Source organism: Drosophila rhopaloa, unplaced genomic scaffold (genome assembly GCF_018152115.1).
Source record: "Drosophila rhopaloa isolate 14029-0021.01 unplaced genomic scaffold, ASM1815211v1 contig_185, whole genome shotgun sequence".
In the NCBI taxonomy this organism is placed as follows: Eukaryota; Metazoa; Arthropoda; class Insecta; order Diptera; family Drosophilidae; genus Drosophila; species Drosophila rhopaloa.
This window is the reverse complement of record NW_025335067.1, coordinates 80,214-103,421: the sequence shown is the minus strand read 5'-3', so window position 1 is coordinate 103,421 and position 23,208 is coordinate 80,214. Positions and strand designations below refer to the sequence as shown.

Here is a 23,208-nt window from a genome sequence, read left to right as displayed (position 1 = left end):
ATTAAAAAGAGTTTGTATCAAGCTACATTGTTATTTTACTTCCAACGAAGGTATTTCTTAAAGCACTAAAGATGCATTCAAAATTCAATTCAATTTATACGTCAGTTGAGTGTTAACAGGGCAATTAAGAGTATTTCATGAAAATTAAAGCAAGGTGTCAAAAATAAATGGGTTAAATATCGCTTAAATTCATCAGCAAAATATTCCCCGTTCCGGTGTCCGTTCAATTGAAATGGAAAACGCTTTCGACTCGGTCCGGCTTGGCTTCCTGGAATATCCTTAATCGCCATGTCCTATCGGTTTCCTGTGAGCCAGAACAAAAACAACCGAAAACCCGACCGGACAAGGGCCAAAAAATGGGAGGAGAGCATAAGGATAAGGATAAATCCCCACTGGTAGGAGAATAATGTGAATGTGAACGCGCATATAACTCATTTATTCATTTACTGTATGTGAGAGCAGTAAAAGTTGTGGCCAAGCAGCACACAGGAGAAAATGCAATTTTGTGAGAATTTATAAATACAAAAATATGAGAGCTTTAAAAGGGAAACCAGCTCCCAAATTCTGAGCACCCCTCAATAAATATATATAAAGGGAATTTGTGTGCTTGCGTGCATTGAGGCTTGCGTTTGATTTAATAGTTTATTAAGATACGCGCACCAAGTGCAGATTAAGGCAGGAGAATTTGCTTTGCGGTTCGTTTTCCGCCACCCAGAAACCCCCCCGAATGCCATCCAAAACCACCCCTCGCACTATTACCCTCCCCCCAGAAACCCTTCAAGACACTTAAATGCGACGACCACTGGATTTTGGCTGTGGTTTATGGGCTTGAGCTGGGGCATAAATAGATTTCGGGTTTCTCGTTTCCAAAGGCGTCCCAGGGAAAAATGTATTTCTGCCCTAGCAGTTTAGTCTTCTGACTAGTTTGGCTATGAAACTGTTGAGTTCTATAGATTTCGCGCAAATAAAATCCATTTGAGCATGCATTCAATCAATGCATTTATCCGCCCGTTTAGTATTTACACCGGTATTCATTTGGCATTAACGCACTTTTTATTTTCATATTTATCTCATTGCTTTTTCGCAGTAACTGCTTTATTTTCATTGCCAATTTGTTGCGCCCACTGACACGGGCTCATTTAAAAGGCTCATAAATTAATATTTTCACGCTTTAAATGCCACAACAGGCGTACAGGATACAGGAATACATATTATACACATTATGGGTTTGTATGTGCCTGCTCGCTAGACGATTAAAATGGCTGTTAATGACAAGTGAGCGTTATAAATTACAGCAATGAAGAAATTTTTTGCCACCCTCCCACGATGACGATGGCGATGGGATGATGATGATGATGATGCGGATGGTTGATGGGTTGTATCTGCCGAAGACACTGAAGTCTGCCTAATTATTTAAGATCAAGGAGCAGGGAAATGCCAATGCCAGTGCCAAACAATGAAAATTAAGGCCATTGGCGTAGACAAAGTCGCAGTTCGGGCTTCGATCTAATGATGTTGTCTTGGCCTGTTCTACGCTTCGATGTTATTAATGATGCCCTATATGACGCCTTCCCACACAAGTTATTCCAAAGGCATACATACGCACACCTTCTGGTGCTTCCGGCTGAGTTGGAGTTTTGGGTCTCGTTGCCTTTAAATTACGTATACGCCATATTTTCTATCAGCACTCTCAAGCTCGCTGCACTGAGAAAAGTCACTAATAATCGCATTTCAGTTTAAGGGATGCCCCTTCTTAACGTTCTTCTTAACGTTTCAAAGCTTTAAACAATAATATTTTCCAAAATACCTATTGCAACTATTTTACGGTTGACTACAATTTACGTCGAATTTCTTTTACTTTTTGTTAATGATACACAATTTTGGTTTGGCATACACCTCAATAAGTTTTAATATTCGATTGCTCCAATATTTATATAATATCGACAATTAAGAAATATCTTAAAATACTTTCCATATAAGATATTTAATTATTTAGTTAAAGATATTTATATAAATAACTGTAGAAGTGTCCATAAGTTTTCATGGATTATATTTAAGAGAGAAACTACTATAAGACTGACTGTGTTATAGTTTAACATATTTAAAGTGATTTTAAACTAGTCTTAGTCAAAGTCTCTAAAGGTTTTTCCAACGGAGAAAGAATACAGAATTTCTTAATTTATGGTCCAAGATCAAATCACCTTTCCAGGAACTTTATTTTAAGTTAATAGCCATGTTTTCCGGTGTATCTACTCGCTCTTTCCATCGCTCGTCTTGTTTAGGCAGATGTCGGATGTGGTGGGTGGTCTATGGGGAGGGGGGGAGTGGAGCTTTGGTAGAGTGGGTGGCTGGGTGGTGGGGTGGTAAGTGGGCGGGGTGCAGTGAGCGATTGAACCAGCAAACAGCAACAACAAGGACAGCGGCAATAAGGATGATGACGAGGACGCCAGCACACGGTGAAATCAATGTGTGTGATTTGCCAATTATGTGGGTTATACTGCCGTCGTTTTGGGTGTGTGTGTCATGGGGGTGTGTGTGTATGGGTGTGCATTAGAGGGCCTGTGCGTGAGTGAGTGAGTGTGTGTGTGTGTGTGTGTGTGAGCCCCGTCATTACCGCTGTTTCCATTTCCGGCAGACAGGCGAGGAGGCTTCGATGTCAATTTTATAAGCAATTTACGCAGACAGCAAAGGGAGCGAAGGGACATCGGGGTGAATCCCATTCGATTTGCCAACTGTTGAGACTGGAATATTTTTCGCGGGGGAAATTGAGTGGCCCCCTAATTAACCAATTCTCCAACCTCTATGTTAAAGGGAAAAGTTCACACGTTCCAAGGACCCCACTGCTTTGTCCTAATTATTGTCCTGCCATAAACAACACAAAAGGACCAAGGGAAAGACAAAAGTAATGGCCACCATAATTCACAGTTACTTATTGTTTATCTGTTCGTTTGCCCCGGCTCAATGTGGGCCATAATTTAACTGCCTCGAATCTTTCGCCTCCTTTTTCTTTAACGTTCGATTTAACGGCAGCTACACCCCTCCACCCCACCCATCTTCACTGGCAACTCCCAGGACTCTCTGTGATTTAAATGATGCGAATTAATTTGGAGAATTTTCAACTCCCCCACACAGACACACACATTGGCAAGCAACCGGTGCAACAATGAAAAGGATAAAGCGGAGGAAAGCAGGGAAAACAATTGCCAGCCTGGGAGGAAAACAAGGCCAAGGAAAATCTCAGTGCACATAACCGAAAGCCAAAATCGTGGCCATAACTATGTGCGGCTACCAGAGAAGGAAATGGCAAACAGACAAAAAATAAAAACACAGCAAAAAGTGTATGCGAAAAACAAAAGGAAGCCCACGAAACAAAACAATGCAACTCGGGGCCTTTCGATGTGTGAAGTCGTGATGGGGGGATGGGTGGGGGGCTTTCGTAGAGCCACAGCAGATTGCATAAAAAATAGTTGAAGAGCCGGACAGCAACAGCAACAGCAACAAACAAACAGCGGCAACAAGAGCCCACCACATTGGTGGGAAACATCTCTTTTGGGTGGTGTTGCTGCCCCATGGCAAAAGTGGGTGGATAGATGGAGGGGTGTAGTGGGCGAAAGTTTAAACAACTATTTATTATAAAATACAGAAACTACAAAATACTCAAATGAAATAAACTAGAAGATATGGGGGGCGGTGAGGATTGTTTGATGACCTGTTGGGAGGCTTAAAAAGTTATCCTTAAATATAAAAGGTAAGATATAATTTAAATATTAAAAAAATAACGAAAAATAATAAATCGTATCAGGCAAAAGGGCCATTTACTTGGCTTAATGGCAATATAAAAATATGTTTAAAGCAGAGAAAATTATTCAGTTGAATACACTTAGTACCGAGACCTTTTAGTAAAATTATTTAATACCCACACAAACTATTTTTTGTAATTTAAAATAACAATTTATATAGCAAGTTGTTGGGGTTATTCTACAATTAACAGACTGTTTAATGTGTTCAAATATATTCCTCAGACCAATTAAAAATAACGTTATTTTTTATAACTTGCACTTTCTGTGCAATTTAATTCGAAAAGTATGTCATTAATTTTTTACCTGACTCAAAAGAAATTTTTACAGGGTATAAAAACTATTTAACTTCTCCCACACAGGGAGATAAATTCAAGCGGACAACAGCTGAGCATGAAGGTGGCATCAGCTTTTTTGAGACAGCAGGAGGTCCGACCAAAAAGACCGAGCCCAACCAAACCAAAACGAGCGAAACGAGACCAAACCAGACCCAGAGCCACCGATCCGATCCGACCAGAGCAGAACAGACCAGACCAGGGCATCCAATCCATCCAGCACAGATGAGAGAGCATGGAAAGGCGGGAAAAGCGATGCAGTGGAGCCGGAGCCCCAACTGCCGAGCCAAAGGAGCAACTTTTACGTGAAAATGTTCAAAATTTAATCAAATTAAAGTGAATGCGCCGCAGGCGAACATATTTCGCACGCCGAACCGACCGAAAGAGACGGGAACACGGCGAGTGAAAGAGAGGTTGGCAGGATGTGCGACGAGGATAACAGGCTGGCAACTCGGCGCAAGTTTAATATGTAAATTGTTTTCACTCGGCTTTCGGTGCTTTCGACATTAAGTGGTTATCATAGCCATTTATGAGGCTGTTAAAAAGTATCTCATTAAACATAAATGGCCGCCCGCTCAACTAGAACCGCATAGATAGACAAATTATTGGATAGATTTTTAAGAAGGCCCCCGAAAATCCAAATCCAGAATTTCAATGGTCGCAGCTGTTTTAGCGGTTTCCGCATTTGGAAAAGGGGTTGGAAAAACCTCTGGATTTTCCCGACTCACACACACGCGTGTACCGTGTACATAGATATTCTATCCGAATTCCGTTTACCTGTCAAACTTTTGCCATTTGTGGCCAACATATTTTGAAGTTGGCCCGCACACAGCATTCTTGTTAGCCACCCACCAACCCGCTCTGATCCCCACCCACAATTTCCCAGACCCATCATCCACAAGCTCCACACCCTCAGCAATTTTCGCAGAGACAGAGCCACGTTTATGCCTAAACTTTGTCAATTATTTGCGGATTTAACATTTGTAGCTGGTGCGGATTTTGATTTTTGATTCGAGTTTAAAAGGCAGCATTACAACAACAACAACAAAACCAATAACAGTCGGGAAGTTCATAAGCTCTGGCTAAAATTACCATGACACACTTTAAGAAAACTTAGGGCAGGAGAATATGTACATTCCAATGGAAATTAAGTGGAAAATTAAAATTCATAAATGTATTTCTGAAGATTATGTTGATTTTCATAACAAAACAAAATGGAAAGAAAATATACTCAATTCTTACAGAATTATGCTAAATGCCTATGGAAATTAAATGGAAAAGAGAAAGACTAGTGAGCAGATAAAAATTGTTATTTTATTTAGATGGGTTCAAAGAAATAGATATATTAAAACAGAATTTGTTACTGTTTACTGCTTAATGATAGAATAATGCTTTTGGTTTTAATTTTCCTACAAATATTTATATTTATTTTATATTGAACTAAAAATTCAAGTCGTACCATATTTAAGAATGTTATTAAATATAAATACTTTTAAAATGTGTTATTCTTTCTTGTTTTGATACCTAAATACCTAAAGCTATTTGAAATATGTGGTATTAGTATATACAATATCAAATGTTACTTTTTTTTATAAAAACGTTTTAAGTATTTAAAGAGAATGAACGTAGTAAAAAAGCGCCGATTAAATGGTTTTTTATTTATAGCATAGCCCACCTGACTTTTTACGGCGTCATTAGCGTTATTTTTTCAATCAATAATTTTTTGTTGATATTCATGCTTGTATTTATTTGTTTACTCGTAGTTATTTTTTAGCGAACATTTGGAATATGCATATCAAATAGCTATCAATGACGTCCAAGGCCTGCCACTTGCAAATGCTGAAGTCTCGCAACAAATTATCAGCACAGACGTCAGCGGCACCTGTCGTGTCCTGTGCCACGCCCCCTCTGAAATATCTACCCGCCCTTATATCACCCTATTGAATCTCCAGAACTTACCTTCATTTCTCCCTCGTCTGTCCGAAAGTTATAAAAAAGAAAGCAGACAACGAATATTGGCATAGAAAATCAAAAATAAAATACGAAAGAGACGGGAAGTTCCGGGGGAAAGAGGTAGATATATAGCCGGAGATGGAGAGAGTGAGACACAGAGCAGATGATATTCTGTTGACGTTGATGGCAACACTTGCAATTTCGCAATTTGATTATTTTGGCAAAGGCTAAATAAATATGTATGCAAAGTGGGTGGCGATGGCTTTATTTTGTGGGTGGAGGTCATTCGGCACCTGGCAACTGCAGCCATCTCCCTTGCACTCCCGCTAGCCCCCTCTCGCTCCCACACTCGTTTATTATGCGTAGCTCGGAGAAAGTTTGCAAAGTAATAACGCCGCAAAAGTTCAACTTCAATTGAAATAAATTAATTTCAACATTCGGACTGACAGCGCCAACTAACTGACAATTACACACACTGCGCGATAGTGTGGGTGAGGGAGGAAGCGAGATGGAGATATGAATGAGAGGGAGACAGACTCACAGCGTGCCGCCCGTCGCATAAAATAGTTGAGTAACTTTTCTTTTTTTTTCGGTTCGCTTTTCGACTGCTCCTGCTGCTATCTTTTGTTGTAAATGTAAAATAATAACGACAAAATTGCACTTTCAACTTTTTGACTTTTTCACATGCCATTGTCTGCAGCAGAAAGTTGAATTAATCGACCCGGTCGCCCCCTGAACTTTAACCCCGGCTAAAAACCCCTCGAACTGCAGTCAGACGCATTCTTGCCACATAGTTTGGCTGCCTCGACGACTGTTCCATCTTGATTGATTACATATTTCACAAGTTATTGCACAGGGCGGCAAACGGAACCGGAAGTGTGGGAATGAACTGGATGGCAAAAGGGGTGAGAAACACACGTATTTATTAGATTTATGGCCTGGCTTTCATGTCTGTTCTGTTCTGTTCTGTTCAGTTCAGTTCAGTTTGGCTGGGTTATAATGGATTCTGCCAAGTGTATTCACACAACTTTTAATGTATTGGAAATTTCTCTGTCTCCCCATTTCTCCGTTTCCCCATTTCTCCATCTCTGTCTGAAAAGCGCCAACATCGCATCCGTCGCACACCCGAAGGTACTAAAAAAGTAAAACTCATGTCGAAAGCGGTAAGCTGTGGCAATTGACTGAAACTGCCGGTTTAAATTAGAAAAGTTTGCACAATGTAAGTGTACAACTCCCCCCTACTCACTCACTCACTCACACACACATACACTCTCATACACAACCAGCACACACAGATACAGACCCACACATGAGCGGCACATTCGAGCGTGTTAATTTAATGGAAAAAACGATGCCAGGACACAGCGTTTTCCATTGATGGGCCCTCGAATGAAAGAGATGTCTGCGCCTGGTCAGGAATTTGTCACACAACGAGATCCCCGAGGATGGGTCAGAAAGTATTATTCGTTGGGAAATCTATGGGCCGAACAACTGTTTACGTCTAATTTACCTAGGAGAATATGTGGGGCAGGATAATTTAGCAGCTGCCGAAATAAAAGTACAGAAAATGTCATCAATTACTTGCAGAATGCTTTCATTCAGAACTTTATTCTTGAATTAAAAGTATTTATTTGAAGATAATTTTTCAATTCATATTATTTTGAGTTATTTGTTCTAAATCTAAAATTGTGTAACTCTATGCAAATTATAAGTTATACCAACGAATTGCTGAATAGTTAAAATCTTCAAGTTAAATGCAGGCATATCATTTAATTATAAGGTTTTAATTGTCTACTGTCAGTAGAACATATCCCTTTTAACTTGTTGCCGTAACTTATTTCTCACACAAATAATTGATTCAATTTTTAAAATTCATGTTTAGCAACTGTAACATCCAGCTTAAATTGGAAGACAACATACTGAAAGGCTATTACTTTTAAAATAAGATATTACATTATTTTACCCAAAAGAGAACATTTTTCCAAAGAAGTTAATTGTCATAACTGGATAAATTTCTGTAATGTGAAAGGGATTTTCTCTGTATATGTTTGACTACTATTTGGTCCATAACTATGTGATTCAAGATGATAAAATAACTTAATCTAAGCCACGCCAACCCCGAAATCCGATCTATGAATATAATCCACTTATACGACCTGTTCGTGTACGCACCTCAACTCAACATTAAAGGATTTACCCAACTCAACGATTCCCGGCTATTTTTTGCACACACGCACTCCAAGAGGAATAAGGCAAGAGATTCATGTGGGGTCCCTCCACTTTTCTTTTGTTCCGAACAAACAGCCATAAATCCTAGCCAAGTTCAAACTATATCTGCTGCCCCGTACCGTTCTGAAAATTCATTTTTTTATGGCGCACTTATATGGGACAGGGCAGCGTAGCCCGAAAATCCATTTCACTTATTCCCATGCACTTTTATGGCCCTAGTCCGCCAGCAATTTTGCACATTAAGAGCGAACTTTTTTACATGACATATGTATGCCACTCCCCCGCCGCCCCCCCTCATCCTATTCTTCGCAACCGCCCCAAAAATATAACTAACACAAATATACATTTCATATTCATAGGGGGGAGCGCTTAAAAAGCGAAGAAATTAACTCCAGCTAAAGTTGGGGGAAGAGTTTGCGACATGTGTAAAAAAGCCGAAGGGAAAGTGGCGGGGGTGAAAGTAGGGATGCGGAGTAAGTAGAGGCCTACTTAGCGACCCCCATTCCCCCCCCTGCGGAGAATGTCCCCTTTTCTCCGGCTGCCACACTATTTTCTGCTTAGTCGGCTCATCTGCATTTTATGGTCCAAAAATATCATCATCATTTTTTCGCATTTCATTATGGCACTGTATGCGTGTGTGCCACTATACTGAAAGAATATTTCTGTTCGATTATACTTAATTTTAAGGTTAAACCAAAAAAAAATTCTATGTTTTGTTTGCATAAGAAAACTCCCTTTATTAGTATAAAATTAAATTGCATTTTTAAATGCAATTTTGGAACACAATTTTTTGAATTAAATCTTTTTTCTTATTTGGGGTTACAAATTTACAATTAAAAATCTTTTTTCCCTAAAAGTAGAAGTCATTTTTAAAAAATAAATTGTGCTTGGTCTTTGGTTTTAATAAGGATATCTGAAAAAACACTCTTTATTTTTCAAAAATTATTTGTTGTTGATTCGATAAAGTTTCTTTAATTAAAATTCATCCAGACATTTCTTTGAGTGTCGTTTCCTGCGTGTGTTTGTGTCTCCCAGCGAAAACTTAGCAGCGTCATTTAGTATGCTTCATTTCATTATGTTTCTTCCCGTTCCCCACCGGAAGTCCCCATTCAGCTTCAGAAAAACCCCCGAACTGCCTACTTCTACGCTCCTTTTTTAAAACTCTTAACTTTCGCTGCAACCGCAAGCATTTTGGGCCGCATTTTGTGGGCAATCCTTCCTTCTCAGCCTGGTCCTCGTTTTTTGGTCCTGGCAAACGGTGCGAGAAATTGTCCTCCCTATCATTCTGCCTTCCATTTTCCCTTTCCCTTTTTTTCGGGGGGTTCTTTCCCATTTTTTTGTTGCTTTTGATGTCGCCTGCAAATTTTTTTTCTACAGATATATTTTTTTTGTCGTACTGCGTAGGAAAACTCCTTTGGGTGTCCCTGCCATTTGCCTCGCACTAAGCCTCCTGCCGTCTCTTTCTATACCCCATTTGCCGTCCCGCTCTGTCAGTCATTTTTTCCTCGTAATTTTCATAAGCAGCCGTTAGACGTTGGATTTATGTTTTTAAACGCCTTTTAATATCCGAGAGGATATTCGCGCGTAGCTGCAGATCCCCAGCAAAACACAAAGCCACTCGCAAATGCCGCATAGCCAACGTCCTAGCCACGCCCGCCCTCCTGCCGCACCACCCCCTTTAGCCTCTTTCCGTCTTAAAACCTTAAACCACCATCCCCCTAACATCCTTTTTGGCTTTATCCTTGTGGCTGTCTACTTCTTGGTAACGTCGCGCAAATCCAGTGAGAATGCGTTTAAAAAAATATTATAATAATAACATTACGTAAATAATTGTTGGCTGCTGCTTGATGGGTGGAGGAGGAGAGGGGGGTGGTGGTGCTTGGTGGGTGGAGGGTTGATAATTTCTTGGGAAAAGGGGGTTGAGGGGTTCTGTGTTCGGGAGGCACGCGCCTCTGAAAACGGAAATCAGCTGCGTGTTGATAAGCACGCATATAGCTCCAAGGAGAGTTGCGGGCAACTGAAGGATCGGGGGAAGGGGCGGCAGGAAACAGGAGGCGCTGCCATCGACTTCGTTTCCTTGTCTTATATGTGTGTGTGTGTGTGTGTGAGCTAGTGTGTGTGTGCGCCATTTACGTGCGTATATTTTTGGTGTGCTCTGCGGTTTGTCGTTCAGCGGAATCGGGAAAAAGTTACCCAGTCAAATAAGTCGAATAGAAATATACTCCTGAAAAGGCATTTTTGAAAAGATTGTTCAAAATATAACTAATTATGTTTCTGTATTAAGTCACCAGGCGCAGGAAATAAATTGGACCCCAAAAATAAAAAAATATTAACCCAAGATAACAATGTTCAATATTGGACTTTCCAATACTCTGTAATTTTTCAACTAATCATTGAAGTTGCACACCTTGGAGCGAAAACTGTGAAGTCAACAGTTGTTTTAATAAGGCATTTAATATTAATTACTCAACTAACATTCTACTTATTCCTTCCTATCAACCCCTTACTATATTCGAATAGATATCTTCCTGGGCAAAGGGTATCCCAACCCATAAAGAGGACAGAAAAAACCAAAAACAGAGGCACATTTGTAACGCGCTGTCTAACCGGTAGAAAATGTGCGTGTGGCAAGTGGAGAAAGAGAGGGGGAATCGGCGTAGGAAAGAGAGGGGTGGATGCGATGGCTGCAGACAGCAGCAGTTCGCAGCAGTTCCCCCTTACACTTTCGCATTTTTGCCGAAATTTTGTTGTCATCATCACTTTAAGAGAAATGGTGTTAAGGTGGTATTGTGGGTGGCTCAAGTGGGTGGCAGTGGGTGGTGGGTGGTGGTCGGAGGAAGCCACAGCAACCGATGCCTGTCAGACACAAAGTTATCTTCGCCCCGTCTTGGCAGCCCTCTTGTTGTTGTTGTCATCTTCCGTTTTTAATTTCAGCTGCCATTTACTGCTACTTATGACACATCCTTTTGCCAGCCCAACTCGAACCACACACTCCGAAAACCACGAAAGCAGGCGACACTTTTTGTGACTGTTTCTTTTTTTTTTTGTTTGGCTTGCAGATTTTTTGACATTTTTTTGGATCTCTTCTTAGGGAGTCTTATGTGTTTACACAGAGTTTTGTTGGACAATAAAAAAGACATGGCCAAGATACTAGACCATTGCATTATCTTTTGGAGTTGAGCATAAAGTGGTCACACCAAAGAAATTGATATTTTAATATTCATTTTCTTAGAATAGTTAGTACCGACCGCACCTAGAAATTAAAAAACCAAAATCACACAGCAATAGTATATTAGTTCTATAAGAATAGTGTATTTAAAACGTGGGGAATCAAAGCTAGTCTTTCCTTTTTAAAAATAATATTTTTTGTTGCCTTACTTTCTTATTTTATATATGTAAAAATAATTTTTTTTTTTTTTCAACGGTACTTACCTTGGGATGTGCACGGCGCGGAAAAGCTACTTTCGGATCGACCTGCGGGCGAAAGGGAGAAAAACAGAGAGCGTGAGTCGATGGAAGATCCGGGGGAAATCGTATGCTTAATGACATTTAAATGAAAAGAACATTTCGCACAACTCTTCATATTAATAGCCGAGCATAAATCTTGCATAAGCCTGCACTGCACATTAAATGAAATTGCCCCAAGGGGTGTGGGCTTTGGGTGGGTCGGTGGGTGGTTAGTGGGAGCTATGGGTGGTGTCTACTAGTGGCTGACTTCAAGCTGAGCACGCACGAATTAACGCGTAACAAATTGCTCGGCCAGCGGGCGTAGGGAGAAAAAAATGAGCAGCTTCTACCCAATAAGCAGCGTCATTAAAAATAATTAAAAATCATAAAAATTCAATTTTAAGCATTTTTGCCTGGTCTATCTTCTCAGCTTTTCCTGATTTTCCGGCTTCGTCGTTCGAGCTGCGGCTTTCATATTAGTGCAAGGAAGGACACAGCTCGACTTGACAGCTGAAATAAAAAAATCAGGGAGCGAGGGTGGCACTAAATCTTGGCAGCTGAAGTGCTGCTGTTGCATTTATCCGGGTATCTTAAGCCAATGAAGGAGCAAGGAAGCAACGCAATATCCTCTGACGATAATAATTCGCACATATATACGGAAAATCTGTCACAGGATAGGCAGGACATGCGGCTGGCTGGCTGGTTGTTGTTGTTGTTGTTATTTTGGTTGCTGCCGCTGTGTGCCGTTTGCCGTGTTGATTTCCTGTGTGCAGGACGAAAAACAAGAGAAGCCGCACGGCGGGAAATTGATTTTTAGATTAAAATTAAAACTAATCAGCGCTGAGTGCCGAACGGTTTTGGAGGACGTCGATGCTTTTGCCTTTTTGAAATACATCAGGCTGAAAAACCGTAACGAAATGAAATGAATTCGTTTCGTTTCGTTTTGCGTCGCTGTGCAGCCAAACGGAAACTCGAAAATCCCTGACCAGCCGAAAGTCAGGAAGACGTGTATATAGTGTATATAGATATATATATATATATGTATAGATATAGACATTACACGTACTCGCATTTAAATGCAGTTGCGGAACAAACAAAAACGTTGGCGGCGGCGGCTCAAAAAAATTTCCACATAAATGCTGGCTGCGCATTTTATTTACAGTTGGCGAGCATAAAAGGATGATCGGATGGAAATCGGACCGAAGGACGGACCAAAACAGTCCAGCTTCACTCAATTAGGCTAATGCCAATGCCGCGTATGCGTAATGCGTGCGGTATATCATTACACGGTTTCCACTGTACTTGGCGCCAGCTAATCAAATGCGATTTCCACCTATACAAAATGCGGATGGATGGGGCTTACGGAAATGTATTTATGCAGAGGAATGAACAGCGTTTGCCGAGGCTGATTAATTAAATGGATAAAATAGAGATACGACATCTTGGCGAAAAATGAATAATAACGGTGCTGTAAAGCATTTTATAGATAAAATTGATTTAACTTTACTTCATTTTAAAAAAATTCACAAAATGTGGTAGGACATGTTCAAATCTACCTTTAATGTAATGTTTATTAGGCAAAAAATCTATACTTAAATATTCGTTTAGTTTTTTAGTTTTTTAGCATAGCATAATAAAATAAAATTTAAAATTATAATAGTTTTTCAATTATAATATTTTATTTATTTCAATATATTTATAATAATAATAGCTCTATTTAACTGACATTTAATTGATTGATACCTTAAAATTGCTTAAAAAATGGTTAATTTACAACCAATAAAAAAAAAACAATTAGTAAAAACTTTGCTTAAAGCAAAAAAAATCAAAATCAGCTACTTTGTAAAACATGCTAACAGGCCAAATTTCAACAAGAGCGCACCTAAAAAAATAACCATTGCAGCTCATTTGATGTCCATCGCGCCTGTCATATCAGCTAATTAAAAATTGTTTGGCGTTTTGGGCCTTGTTTTTTTTTGGAAACTTTTGTATGCTTTTTTTTTACCTATACTGTTATGCTTTGACTTTCTAATTGCTGTCAATAAAGGGAAGGGGAAATATTGGGGGTATGATGCTTTTGAGCAAATATTTAGCATAGTTAAAGTGGAGTTTTCTGTTTGGGAAATAAGTAAAAAGAAAAAATGGGCGAAAAAGCGAAGAGTTCGTGTGCAACATTTACCTTTTTGCCATCCAGCTCGTGTGTGCCTTGGGTGAGTACCTTATCTACGCTATTTGGATCGCTGAATGTGACAAAGCCGAAGCCTCTGCAAGTAGATTTGGAAGGAGATGTAAACAGGAGACGGTTAGCGAGAAGTTCTGCAAATATTTACCCAAGCCAGGAGCCAAGTAACTGAACCTGAACCAGAAACAGAAAGGGATTTTGGAATGGGAATGGGGCAAGAGAAACAGGATCCACGGCAAAAGTTGAACCTGCCATCGTCAGTTTAGCACGTGCGCCAATTAGGCGCTCAAATTACATCAAAATATTGCCGGAAAAGTGTGAGAGGGGCAAATGAGCAGTCTAAGGCCCCCCATCCACAAATGCCCCTTTTTCGAACTGTTCGAAGGCAGACGCTTACAAGCCATTACCCCGTTGTTGCCCCCATCTCTATCCATCTCTTTCTGTTTCTTTCGTTCGTGTTGTGATAAACTTATTCTTGTTAAATATTTAATTAAAATGCTTATTATCTCGCACTGCATTTTAATGAGTCTCCCATGGCAGGCGAGGCGGGGCAGACACACAGAGCCAAAGACAACAAACCAGCTCAGAGATTTTTGGGCTGTAGCTGTGGCTGTGGCCCCCCTTTAGCCACCCACCCCTCCCACTTGCCACGCCCCTGCCTGTGTGCACGTTTATGTTTATTTGAGTTTTGCCACTTGGCAGCAACGCTTAACGATGCTTCGCCTCCTCGCTGCGCAACTCACAACTTCTTTCAGCCCGGCAGCCCAGACACATGCTCGTATTTGTCTTGTTCTTTTAAGCCCACCACTGGTAAGGCCGACCCACTGCAAAACCGGCCCACCACCCATCGTAAGCCACCCACTCTGCACCACCGGCACAAACCCACCCACTCAATCCGAGCCCAACGAGAACCACAAGCACAGACAGTAATTAACGACGATTCTATTGCAATTGTGGCAATTGTTACGGTCCTGATTCCAGTCCGTGTGGCCCAGAAACGGGAGCACCAGAGGCCCAGTTAACATGTCCAGGTCCGATTGGTCAACCGGTCAACTGGAAGCTAAACAACCCATGATGCATGCATATACCTTCGGTCGGTTTCAGGTGTGTCATGGTCAAGATAGAAATGTTTAGTGCAGGAATGATTATTCAAAGTGATTGACTTAGCAGTATTTGTGTTCCAGGAAATTTTAGGAAATCTGTTTTATAATCGACTTTAGAAGTACCAGCTAAGGTACCCACAATCACTGACTCCTTAAAAAGTTAATTACTGCTCTGATATTAGGATAATTTAGAGACCCGAAAAATAAATAATAATTTAAAGTTAAAGTAATTATTATAAAATTTAAAAATGGTCTTAGAGCTTCTTAATAAGTTAAATAGTGCTCTGATATTAAGACAATTTCAAAACACGAAATATAACTTTAATGTTTAAGCAAAGAAATGTATAATATCTTAGAGCTGGCGGTTTAATAGAGGTTTTTATACCCTTGCAGAGGATATTATAATTTTGGTCAGAAGTTCGTAGCGTGATCAAGTTACTTTGATCAGGTTAAAAGCGGGTGCCGATCGGACGGGTATATCTTATAGCTTCCTTAGGAAAAATGGTTAAAGGCTGCGAAAATAACCTGTTTTTTCTATTTTTATATGAAATTTTTGCAGTATAAAAGCAATTGACATGAAACTGTGCAAATCTAGTTTATTTATGTATACCCTATTCCATTCGCTACTTTTTCAATTTTAGAAATTTCGGCAAAGTCCTCGTTATAGTTGATTTTTATAGTTGATTTTTATTTAGTTTCATGACATTAAACCACACTTTCGAGGTTTACAAATTAATGCAACATTCATAACAGAAACTAGGTTTGAAATTAGCCTGACCTGCTTATAATAAGTAACATTTTAATGGACAGTGATATCATTTTCTAATAACCTCTGACCTTGCAATTTACCATGGAGACTAAATAAAATGTGAATGTTCCGACAATAATTATCTAAATAACAGCTATTCTCTGTCATTAATGGCTGAATAAGTGCTTGCTGCTTAGCTGCTTGAAAATAAATGCCAGAAATAATTCGCAAGTGAAATATCTCAGAGAGAAGTTTGCTATTTGCTAACTATGGTAAGGTAAATAAAAATTTAATTTAATCTTAATTATATACAAAGCACTTGTGAAAATGCATTTTCCTATTTAAGCCACAAATGTTAATTTATCGCCCCTTTGAATATTTTACCCTGAGATCAAACAACATCAAGCCAGTTAACTCGAATCGAATAATGCATGCGTGTCCTAGAAATTCTCGGTAATTTCCATTCACTCTCATACCATTAACCCTATTCGTAGTTAATTCAGCTCAACCCTTTTCTGCTCCACTTTTGACATACAGTTTTATTGTTTGCGTTTTTCCATACAATTTACTTGTCAGTTAAATCATTTGTAATTGAAAGTTAAACAGATAATGCTGACATGTAATTGTTTCATTGAAATTTTATTGCTTACTGAAGGGCAATTATTTATAAACAAGGATTAAATTTGAGGCTGTATTAAATTTATTAGATGAAATCAAAAATTTTCCTGTGGGAATTACCCAACAATTTATAATCCTTATAAAATGTTTGCTACTTTCCATTTGACATTCTTCTGGCTATATTGTATCGGTGTTTTGCCATCCAAATTGCTATTCAACAACGATGGCAACAAACAAATGCTTGTTGCAAATTTATAAAAACAATTTGCATATGGAAAAGGATTGCCCAGGCCTCTGTGTCTTTGATTTTCCTCGCTTTTCCTGCCCATCTACGTGCTATGGATAAGTCATTATAAATGTTGTTGTCCTGGTATTGGCTTTCTGGATTCTCGTACAGCTGGCACGGTCTGGTACATATTAAATAAACATTTTATCGTATTTATAGACGAACAATTTGTGCAATGTGCAATTTGCGAAAAAGAGGCCTGCACCTATTAATATTGATTTAAATGGGTGATTTTGGGGGTGGCAGTCGAGAGCTTGGAGTGGTTCAGTAGGCGTAACTTCAATCCAATGTTCAAGTGGGTCACACAAAATTGCCAAGTGAAAGGGAGGCGGGTGCCACAAAGTTGAGGACAGAGATTGTTGCAATTTCTGGGGGTTGGATGACGGGGCGCTGGCGCTGGGGGGGAACTCAAAGTGAAAAGCCACAAATTTAAAAGGCAAAACTCAAAAATAATGTGTCTCCTGTGTGCAATTTACTCACAAATTCAGATTCAATTTATGCAACTCGAGGCAGACCGGCATCCACACGAAAGACAGAGCCAGAAATAGAGATAGCCGCAGAGCGAGTGGTGTGGAGCGCTCAGGATAACAACAGAATGTGTGCAGCCAACAACAATGGAGGAACGCACACACAAATACACTTTGAAAAACAATGGGTCTGAAACCTAAATTTATCTACTGAACAGTTTTTGTTTCATGTTAAATAAATATAAAAATAATAAGGAAAACAAAATATTTGTTATTACAAAGATAAATATTTAATATTAAAATATGTTTAGAACCTATTAAATAATATTTTATCCTGATCGTTAAAAAATATCACTATTATTTTGAGAGTACTATTCTTTGCTTTGGTATTCTTTAAAAGACTGAATAACCATACGACCGAAAAAAATGTTCCAATTTATGTAAAATTGTAAAATAATGACCTAAAAAAAAGCCTAGTTCATAAGTTTGGGAATATACACTTCTTCTTTTTTAAGAAAAATGGCCTGAAATATATGGGATCAATTTTTGGTTCAATATTTCAAAATGTTAGTTTTTAATGTTTAGACAAACAAAAATGTCATGTTAGTAAAACTAAGTTAAGTTGCTAATTAATGACTTTATTAGAGTAGATACCAAAAAAATGTAGTTGACTTTTCTTTTAGGCAACATTTTAGAAGGAAATTGTTGAAGAAGCTGAAAACTGTGTTATTTTAAATTCCTGAACAAAAAAAACTTTTAATCGTACTGCAATCTATCGATAAATTTCCAGAAAGAAACATTCCCACATTTAGATTAACTAACATATTTGTTTGCTGTGTGTGAGCTTAGACAAAGAAAGAGAAACTAGGCAACAACAAGGGCAACAGCAGAGACATGCAGCCTCCGACAAGAAAAGGGGTTTTTTTGGTGGGGGTGGAGTGCAGAGTGGGCGGCAGTGGGCGGTTGGAGGGGTGGCGTATTCTACGCCCCCGCTTTCCCCCTCTTAGAAAACATGCAACTTGGGTTGCTTGTTGAATTTTATAAAGCCGTTTCAGAATGCTAATGAGCGCACGCACACAAGCTGCCAGCAGCCAAGGATGATGCTGTGTGCTGCCCCGCAACAAAAAAGGGTGGGGCAGGTGCGACAGGTGAGCTCAAGGAAAAGGGGGCGTGGCAATCATGTAACACATACAAACACCGCAGACACGTACCAAACAGGGCCAAAAGGAGCGGGCCATCTGAGAGAGAAATAAAAGTGTTATTTGAATTGGGATGGCAGAGCTTGAGAAACTTTCCCGAAGATCCTTGTGGCTGCTCCTGCTGCTTCTGATGCTCCTGAGCTTACGCACAATTTAGCAAAACAACTTGCATGTATTTAGCCCGTAGATACTCATACCTCGGTAAGTAGTTTATCCCAAAAGGGCAGCAGGAAAATCAGGAAAATGAGGGAACTGGCGATGGAAATGGAGATAGCCTGGCCAACTGAGAGTGTCTGCAGTTAAGTTGGCGGTTGGCTTGTGGCTGGAATCTTGGATTACCGTAAATAATCTAACTAAATGAGTTACCAAAACGGTCAAAGTTCACATCAAGGTGTTGCCTCGTGCGTGTGTGTGTGTGTGTGTGTGTCGGTGTGTTCGTAATGGGAGCAGATAACAATATTAGCAGTCCCAGCATATGTCCAGTGATCAGGTGCACGATGACGATGAGGTTATTCCGCCCCAAGGCAATTGCCAAAACTGTAACCCAAAGCTCATTTTATAGGCAAATGTCACGGGGAAGGGCTGGCTTTCGGTGCGGACAGAGTAAATAGAATCCAGGATATTCAGGGCAAAGATTACTTGAAATTGAGTAAGGTTCAAATGCACTAAATGTAAATGTTTTTCAACCAGTGAATGGGTTTTCCACACACAAGGGAAAATATATTTAAATATCAGTTTTGTATTGGCAACTTTAAGGTTTTTAATAAGGCGTATAAAACTTTATCCAATCCCTTAACGAATTTTATTCTTTAAAGATTCTTTGAGAATTTTCATTGGAACATTTAAAGTGACAAATTTAAATTCTGTTTTAGCCGGGATGGGGTTCGTTTTAGATTCTTTTGATAATAATACTAATGGGTTTCTTGAAGCGTATATAACATTCATTTTTTTTCCTTAATACATTTTCTTAATTCCAATAAATCTTCGAAACCCTTCAGTTTGATTGTTAGACTTTATTAATATTATTATTATTATACTTAATTACAAGGATCTTGGTATTGTGAGATATTTTCAAATATTATTTTTACCGTTAAAACATTATGTATGGCATGTGTTGAAAATTAAATATATCTATAAATAGGTCTTGAGCAAAACAAAATTAAAATTATATTTTCAGATTATGTGTAATAAAGTTTTTTTAGATTCAATATACATCCAATTAAGGTGATTTTATGCCACGTGCACTACTTAATATGCACACCAAATGAAAACCTTTGGTTGGACAAGAAGGGAAATGGAAATCTTAGCCACCCCTTCACCCCGCCTGGAAGTTCAACCCATTCTCTTATATCTCTTAATTGCCTCAACCTCAACTGACCTCAGTGCCAGACAGAATGACAAACTACTGTGAATTGCTCTTGAAGTCAGCGGAAGTAAGAAAACAATTGTCTCTGTGTCTCCGGCATCCCCCTCCCGCCCCTCTTAACCCCTCTCACGACCCCCTGTTAACCCCGAGCCCCGCCTCTGTCTTTCAGTTTTACCCTCAGTATTGTTAATATACAAGTTGCAGTCAAGGCTGGAAATGGAGGCGAACATTATATTGTCTATGCGCTGCTAAAAAGCAAAGAAGCCGCAAGCCATGCCCTCAACCTTAGAACTGCAAAGGGAAAGGGGGCGGCATTTCACCAATTGGGGTGGGGATTCAACGAAAGTAGCTGACGGCTAACAAAACTTTCAATCCGAGGAGGTAGGCAACGCATATTCAAATGACTTTTTCGTGTAAAAATTTCGAAACAACAAAACAAAAGCGCCCCGAACGAACAATTGCAAAAAGGAATGCAACTTAAGACGACAGTGGAGTGCCTGTGGAGGGGGGCGTAAAAGGCGCGGGGGCGTGGCAGGATGAAGAGGACATTTCAGAGACTGGGGCTGGAGCTGCAAGAGAGCCGGCTCTTCTAAGCCCGGCTACAGCGAAACGTCAAATCCCGAGCGCACTAACAAGCACTTGGACCAAGACGCCGCCTTTGTGCGGTTCGTCCTGGCCAAATGTTTTGCTGCCAAGATACCCATTAGTTAGAAATTCACACAGAACTGAAGCAAAAATAACATCATTAAATTAAAAATATTCATTTTATAGGGATTGTTTTATAAGGATTGTTTCCTTTGTAATATACCTATTTAATGTCTACTTAGTTAAACGTATTCAAATTATTTTCTTGAAAGCGACCCAAAACAAACCTTATCCGAAAGTTAAAATGAAAATGTTAAACCATTTTTGAAATATATCACGGACATTATTTTTTGAATATCCCTTGAATGTATTTTTATTTAATGTGTCCAATAGAATTTTTAATAAAATAAGTACATTTACAAAATATTATATGAAATACAAATACATTTTGTAACAGATTCAAGTTGTTAATTGTGCATGGTTGAAAAAGGGTAACTTATATTCTCAAAAAATAGATATTGCAACAATGCCAAATAAAATCTTTATTATTATTTAGATCTTAAACAAGAGAATAGATTTTTTGTAGACATCCAAAAGCTGAGAGAAAATCTAGAAGTGGTAATGCAATTTTTGGTATAATTGAAATCTAAGGCAAAACACATAAAGGACGAAATCGTAGACTAATAATATGTGAAAATTTTAACTGTTAGGTTACGAAATGGTATTTTTTCTATGTTTTTTTGATAGAAATAAATTAAATGATTTTAGTCCCATTTAATTTCTAACGGGGAGAGAGGAAATTTATTTTTCTTAAAATCTGAGAAATGTGTGGAATCTTGCATTCGATCCGAGGACGCTTTCTTTTTTTTCCTTAGCCAACCCCTCCGTCACCACCACCCCCCTCGTGGCACTGACTGCTGTCGTGTGAAGTGGGGCCGCGTGCATGAAACTTTCACAAGTGGCTTCCTGCCTTGGTTCGCCTCGCACTTTATAAGCCTACGCAGGCCGTGCGGAGGGGGTTGCTCTTTCGAGGGGGGGTGAAATTGGGATGACATGGAAGGCGGGACGGAGGTGCGGGGGCGGGCAGGAGGGTAAGGACAAAGTAGAGGCGCCGCCCACGCCCATTTTGCACGTTTTTATGCCTTTGTCTTTGTTTCGTTTCGTTTTGTGTCGTGTCGTTTTCCTGGGCACAAAAATGCATCCTTGAACACGCACACTTAACTGGGCCTGCGTGAGTGGCAACCTCTTGCCACCCCCAGTCCCCCCCGCCTCGCACCACCCCTCTTCTGCACAAAGAAAAAATATTGGCCATTATTAAGGCCAGATTGATTTTGATTCATAAATTAATATAAATATAAATGCATTCGTTAGGAACCTTACGACCTTTCAACACAAATTTACTTCGACTGCTAAGTTTTCTGAAATTCTAATTTGTTGTCTATCTCCATTAAATTGAATGTATATTATTAATGATATAGCTAAGCCTTTTAATTATTCATTAAGGTTATTTGTCCTGCAGTAACTGCAGTTTCTTATGTGAATTGATTTTTAAAACTTTTATTATATGCTTAAATTATGATTAAGATAAAATACAACAAATATGGATGAAACAGACATGGTTGCATTTAAATTAAAAAACAAATAATATGGATGTTGTTTCATATAAAACTATTATGGTTATTATTATTTTGATGTTAAATTATAAGTGATATACGGTAAGGTATATCTATTTTTCTCCGTATGCCTATTTTTTGTCCTGTTTTCCTTTCTAGCTCGCAGAGGCTACTCAAGCCTGGCATGGAGACATTTAAGACGACTATGTCGCCACCCCGTCAACGATGTCGAGTCCACCTCGAGTTGTGTGTGTGCGTGCCCTTGCGTTGATGTAAACCCCCCACCCTCTATGGCCTCGTCCCCACCCCCTTGCCCCCTTTCGCTATCTATGCGTGGGTCTTGGGTAATTTTATTAATCCAGACACAAGAACAAGGCGCTGGCGAAGAGCCCCGAAAAGGGGTTTTTCCCCAACATTTTGGCTAAATATTTAAATGGCCTGGCCATTATGAAAATTTATCGATTTAGTGACAGTTTAAGGACACACATTATGGCCGGCCATTTGTTATGTTTTTATGGTTTCGTCGTATGCCTGCTGCTAATGTCAATTTTTGAGTGTCGTTGCCACATTAAATTCTGCGGCAGCTGGCTAACAAAAAGTCTCGAGTCGGTGCAGAAAGGTGACTTTATTTTATAATTCATTTTATTATTATTATGTAAGAGTGCGGTGCGCAAAGCAATTACAAGGGAGTGAGTGATTAGGGGAGTCTGTGGGGATCATAAAAATATTCCTTCCTTTATTCTCCACATTTTTTTCGGGAGGCTGAGTTTTTCTTTTCATACAAATACAAACATAAAATGCGCATAAAAATGAGCGGGCGGAGAAAGCGCATGAAATAATCAACAGTAACAATGGTGGGGAAAAGTGAAAAAAGAGTGGATGGCGTTGCTGCCGCACGAGTTGACAACATCCAAGTATCAGTGCACTGGAAATAAAGGATACCTGTTGACAAATGATTTGATAAACATTTTTTTGACAGGTTTTTTCCCAACATTTTGGTAGAAAATTCATTTCTGCCTAGGTGGCCTGCTTTTATATCATATGTTAGTATCCTTTGAAGTGGTTTTAACATATTACTATTTCTTTGATTAAGCAATTGTCACACTAAGCTTTACAGATTCTAAAAGATTACTTTTGGGAAACTTTATTTCATTTCATAACATCTGTTTATTAAACATCTCAAGCAAAGTATTGAATATTCAATTGACTTATTTCGGTTAAGGTAATGTACATTATCTAATTAATGCTGTCTAATGGTCCTAGCTTTTTTAACAATCAAG

The 23,208-nt window shown here is 39.2% G+C and overlaps 1 protein-coding gene across 7 annotated transcripts in view; it reads right to left on the bottom strand.

Annotated features, from left to right (window-relative positions):
- The window catches only part of LOC108048668 (RNA-binding protein Musashi homolog Rbp6), a 188,880-nt gene that overhangs the window by 93,197 nt on the left and 72,475 nt on the right, over nt 1–23,208 (bottom strand). For all 7 annotated transcript variants that reach the window (XR_006417579.1, XM_017129482.2, XM_044459254.1 and 4 more), the window contains exons 5-6: nt 13,941–14,025; nt 11,747–11,788 (exon numbers count right to left, since the gene is read on the bottom strand). Coding sequence is in view for 6 of the 7 variants with exons in the window: in XM_017129482.2 (XP_016984971.1) it covers nt 11,747–11,788; nt 13,941–14,025 (127 nt within the window). In the remaining variant the exon portion in view is untranslated. The remainder of the gene's footprint in view (nt 1–11,746; nt 11,789–13,940; nt 14,026–23,208) is intronic.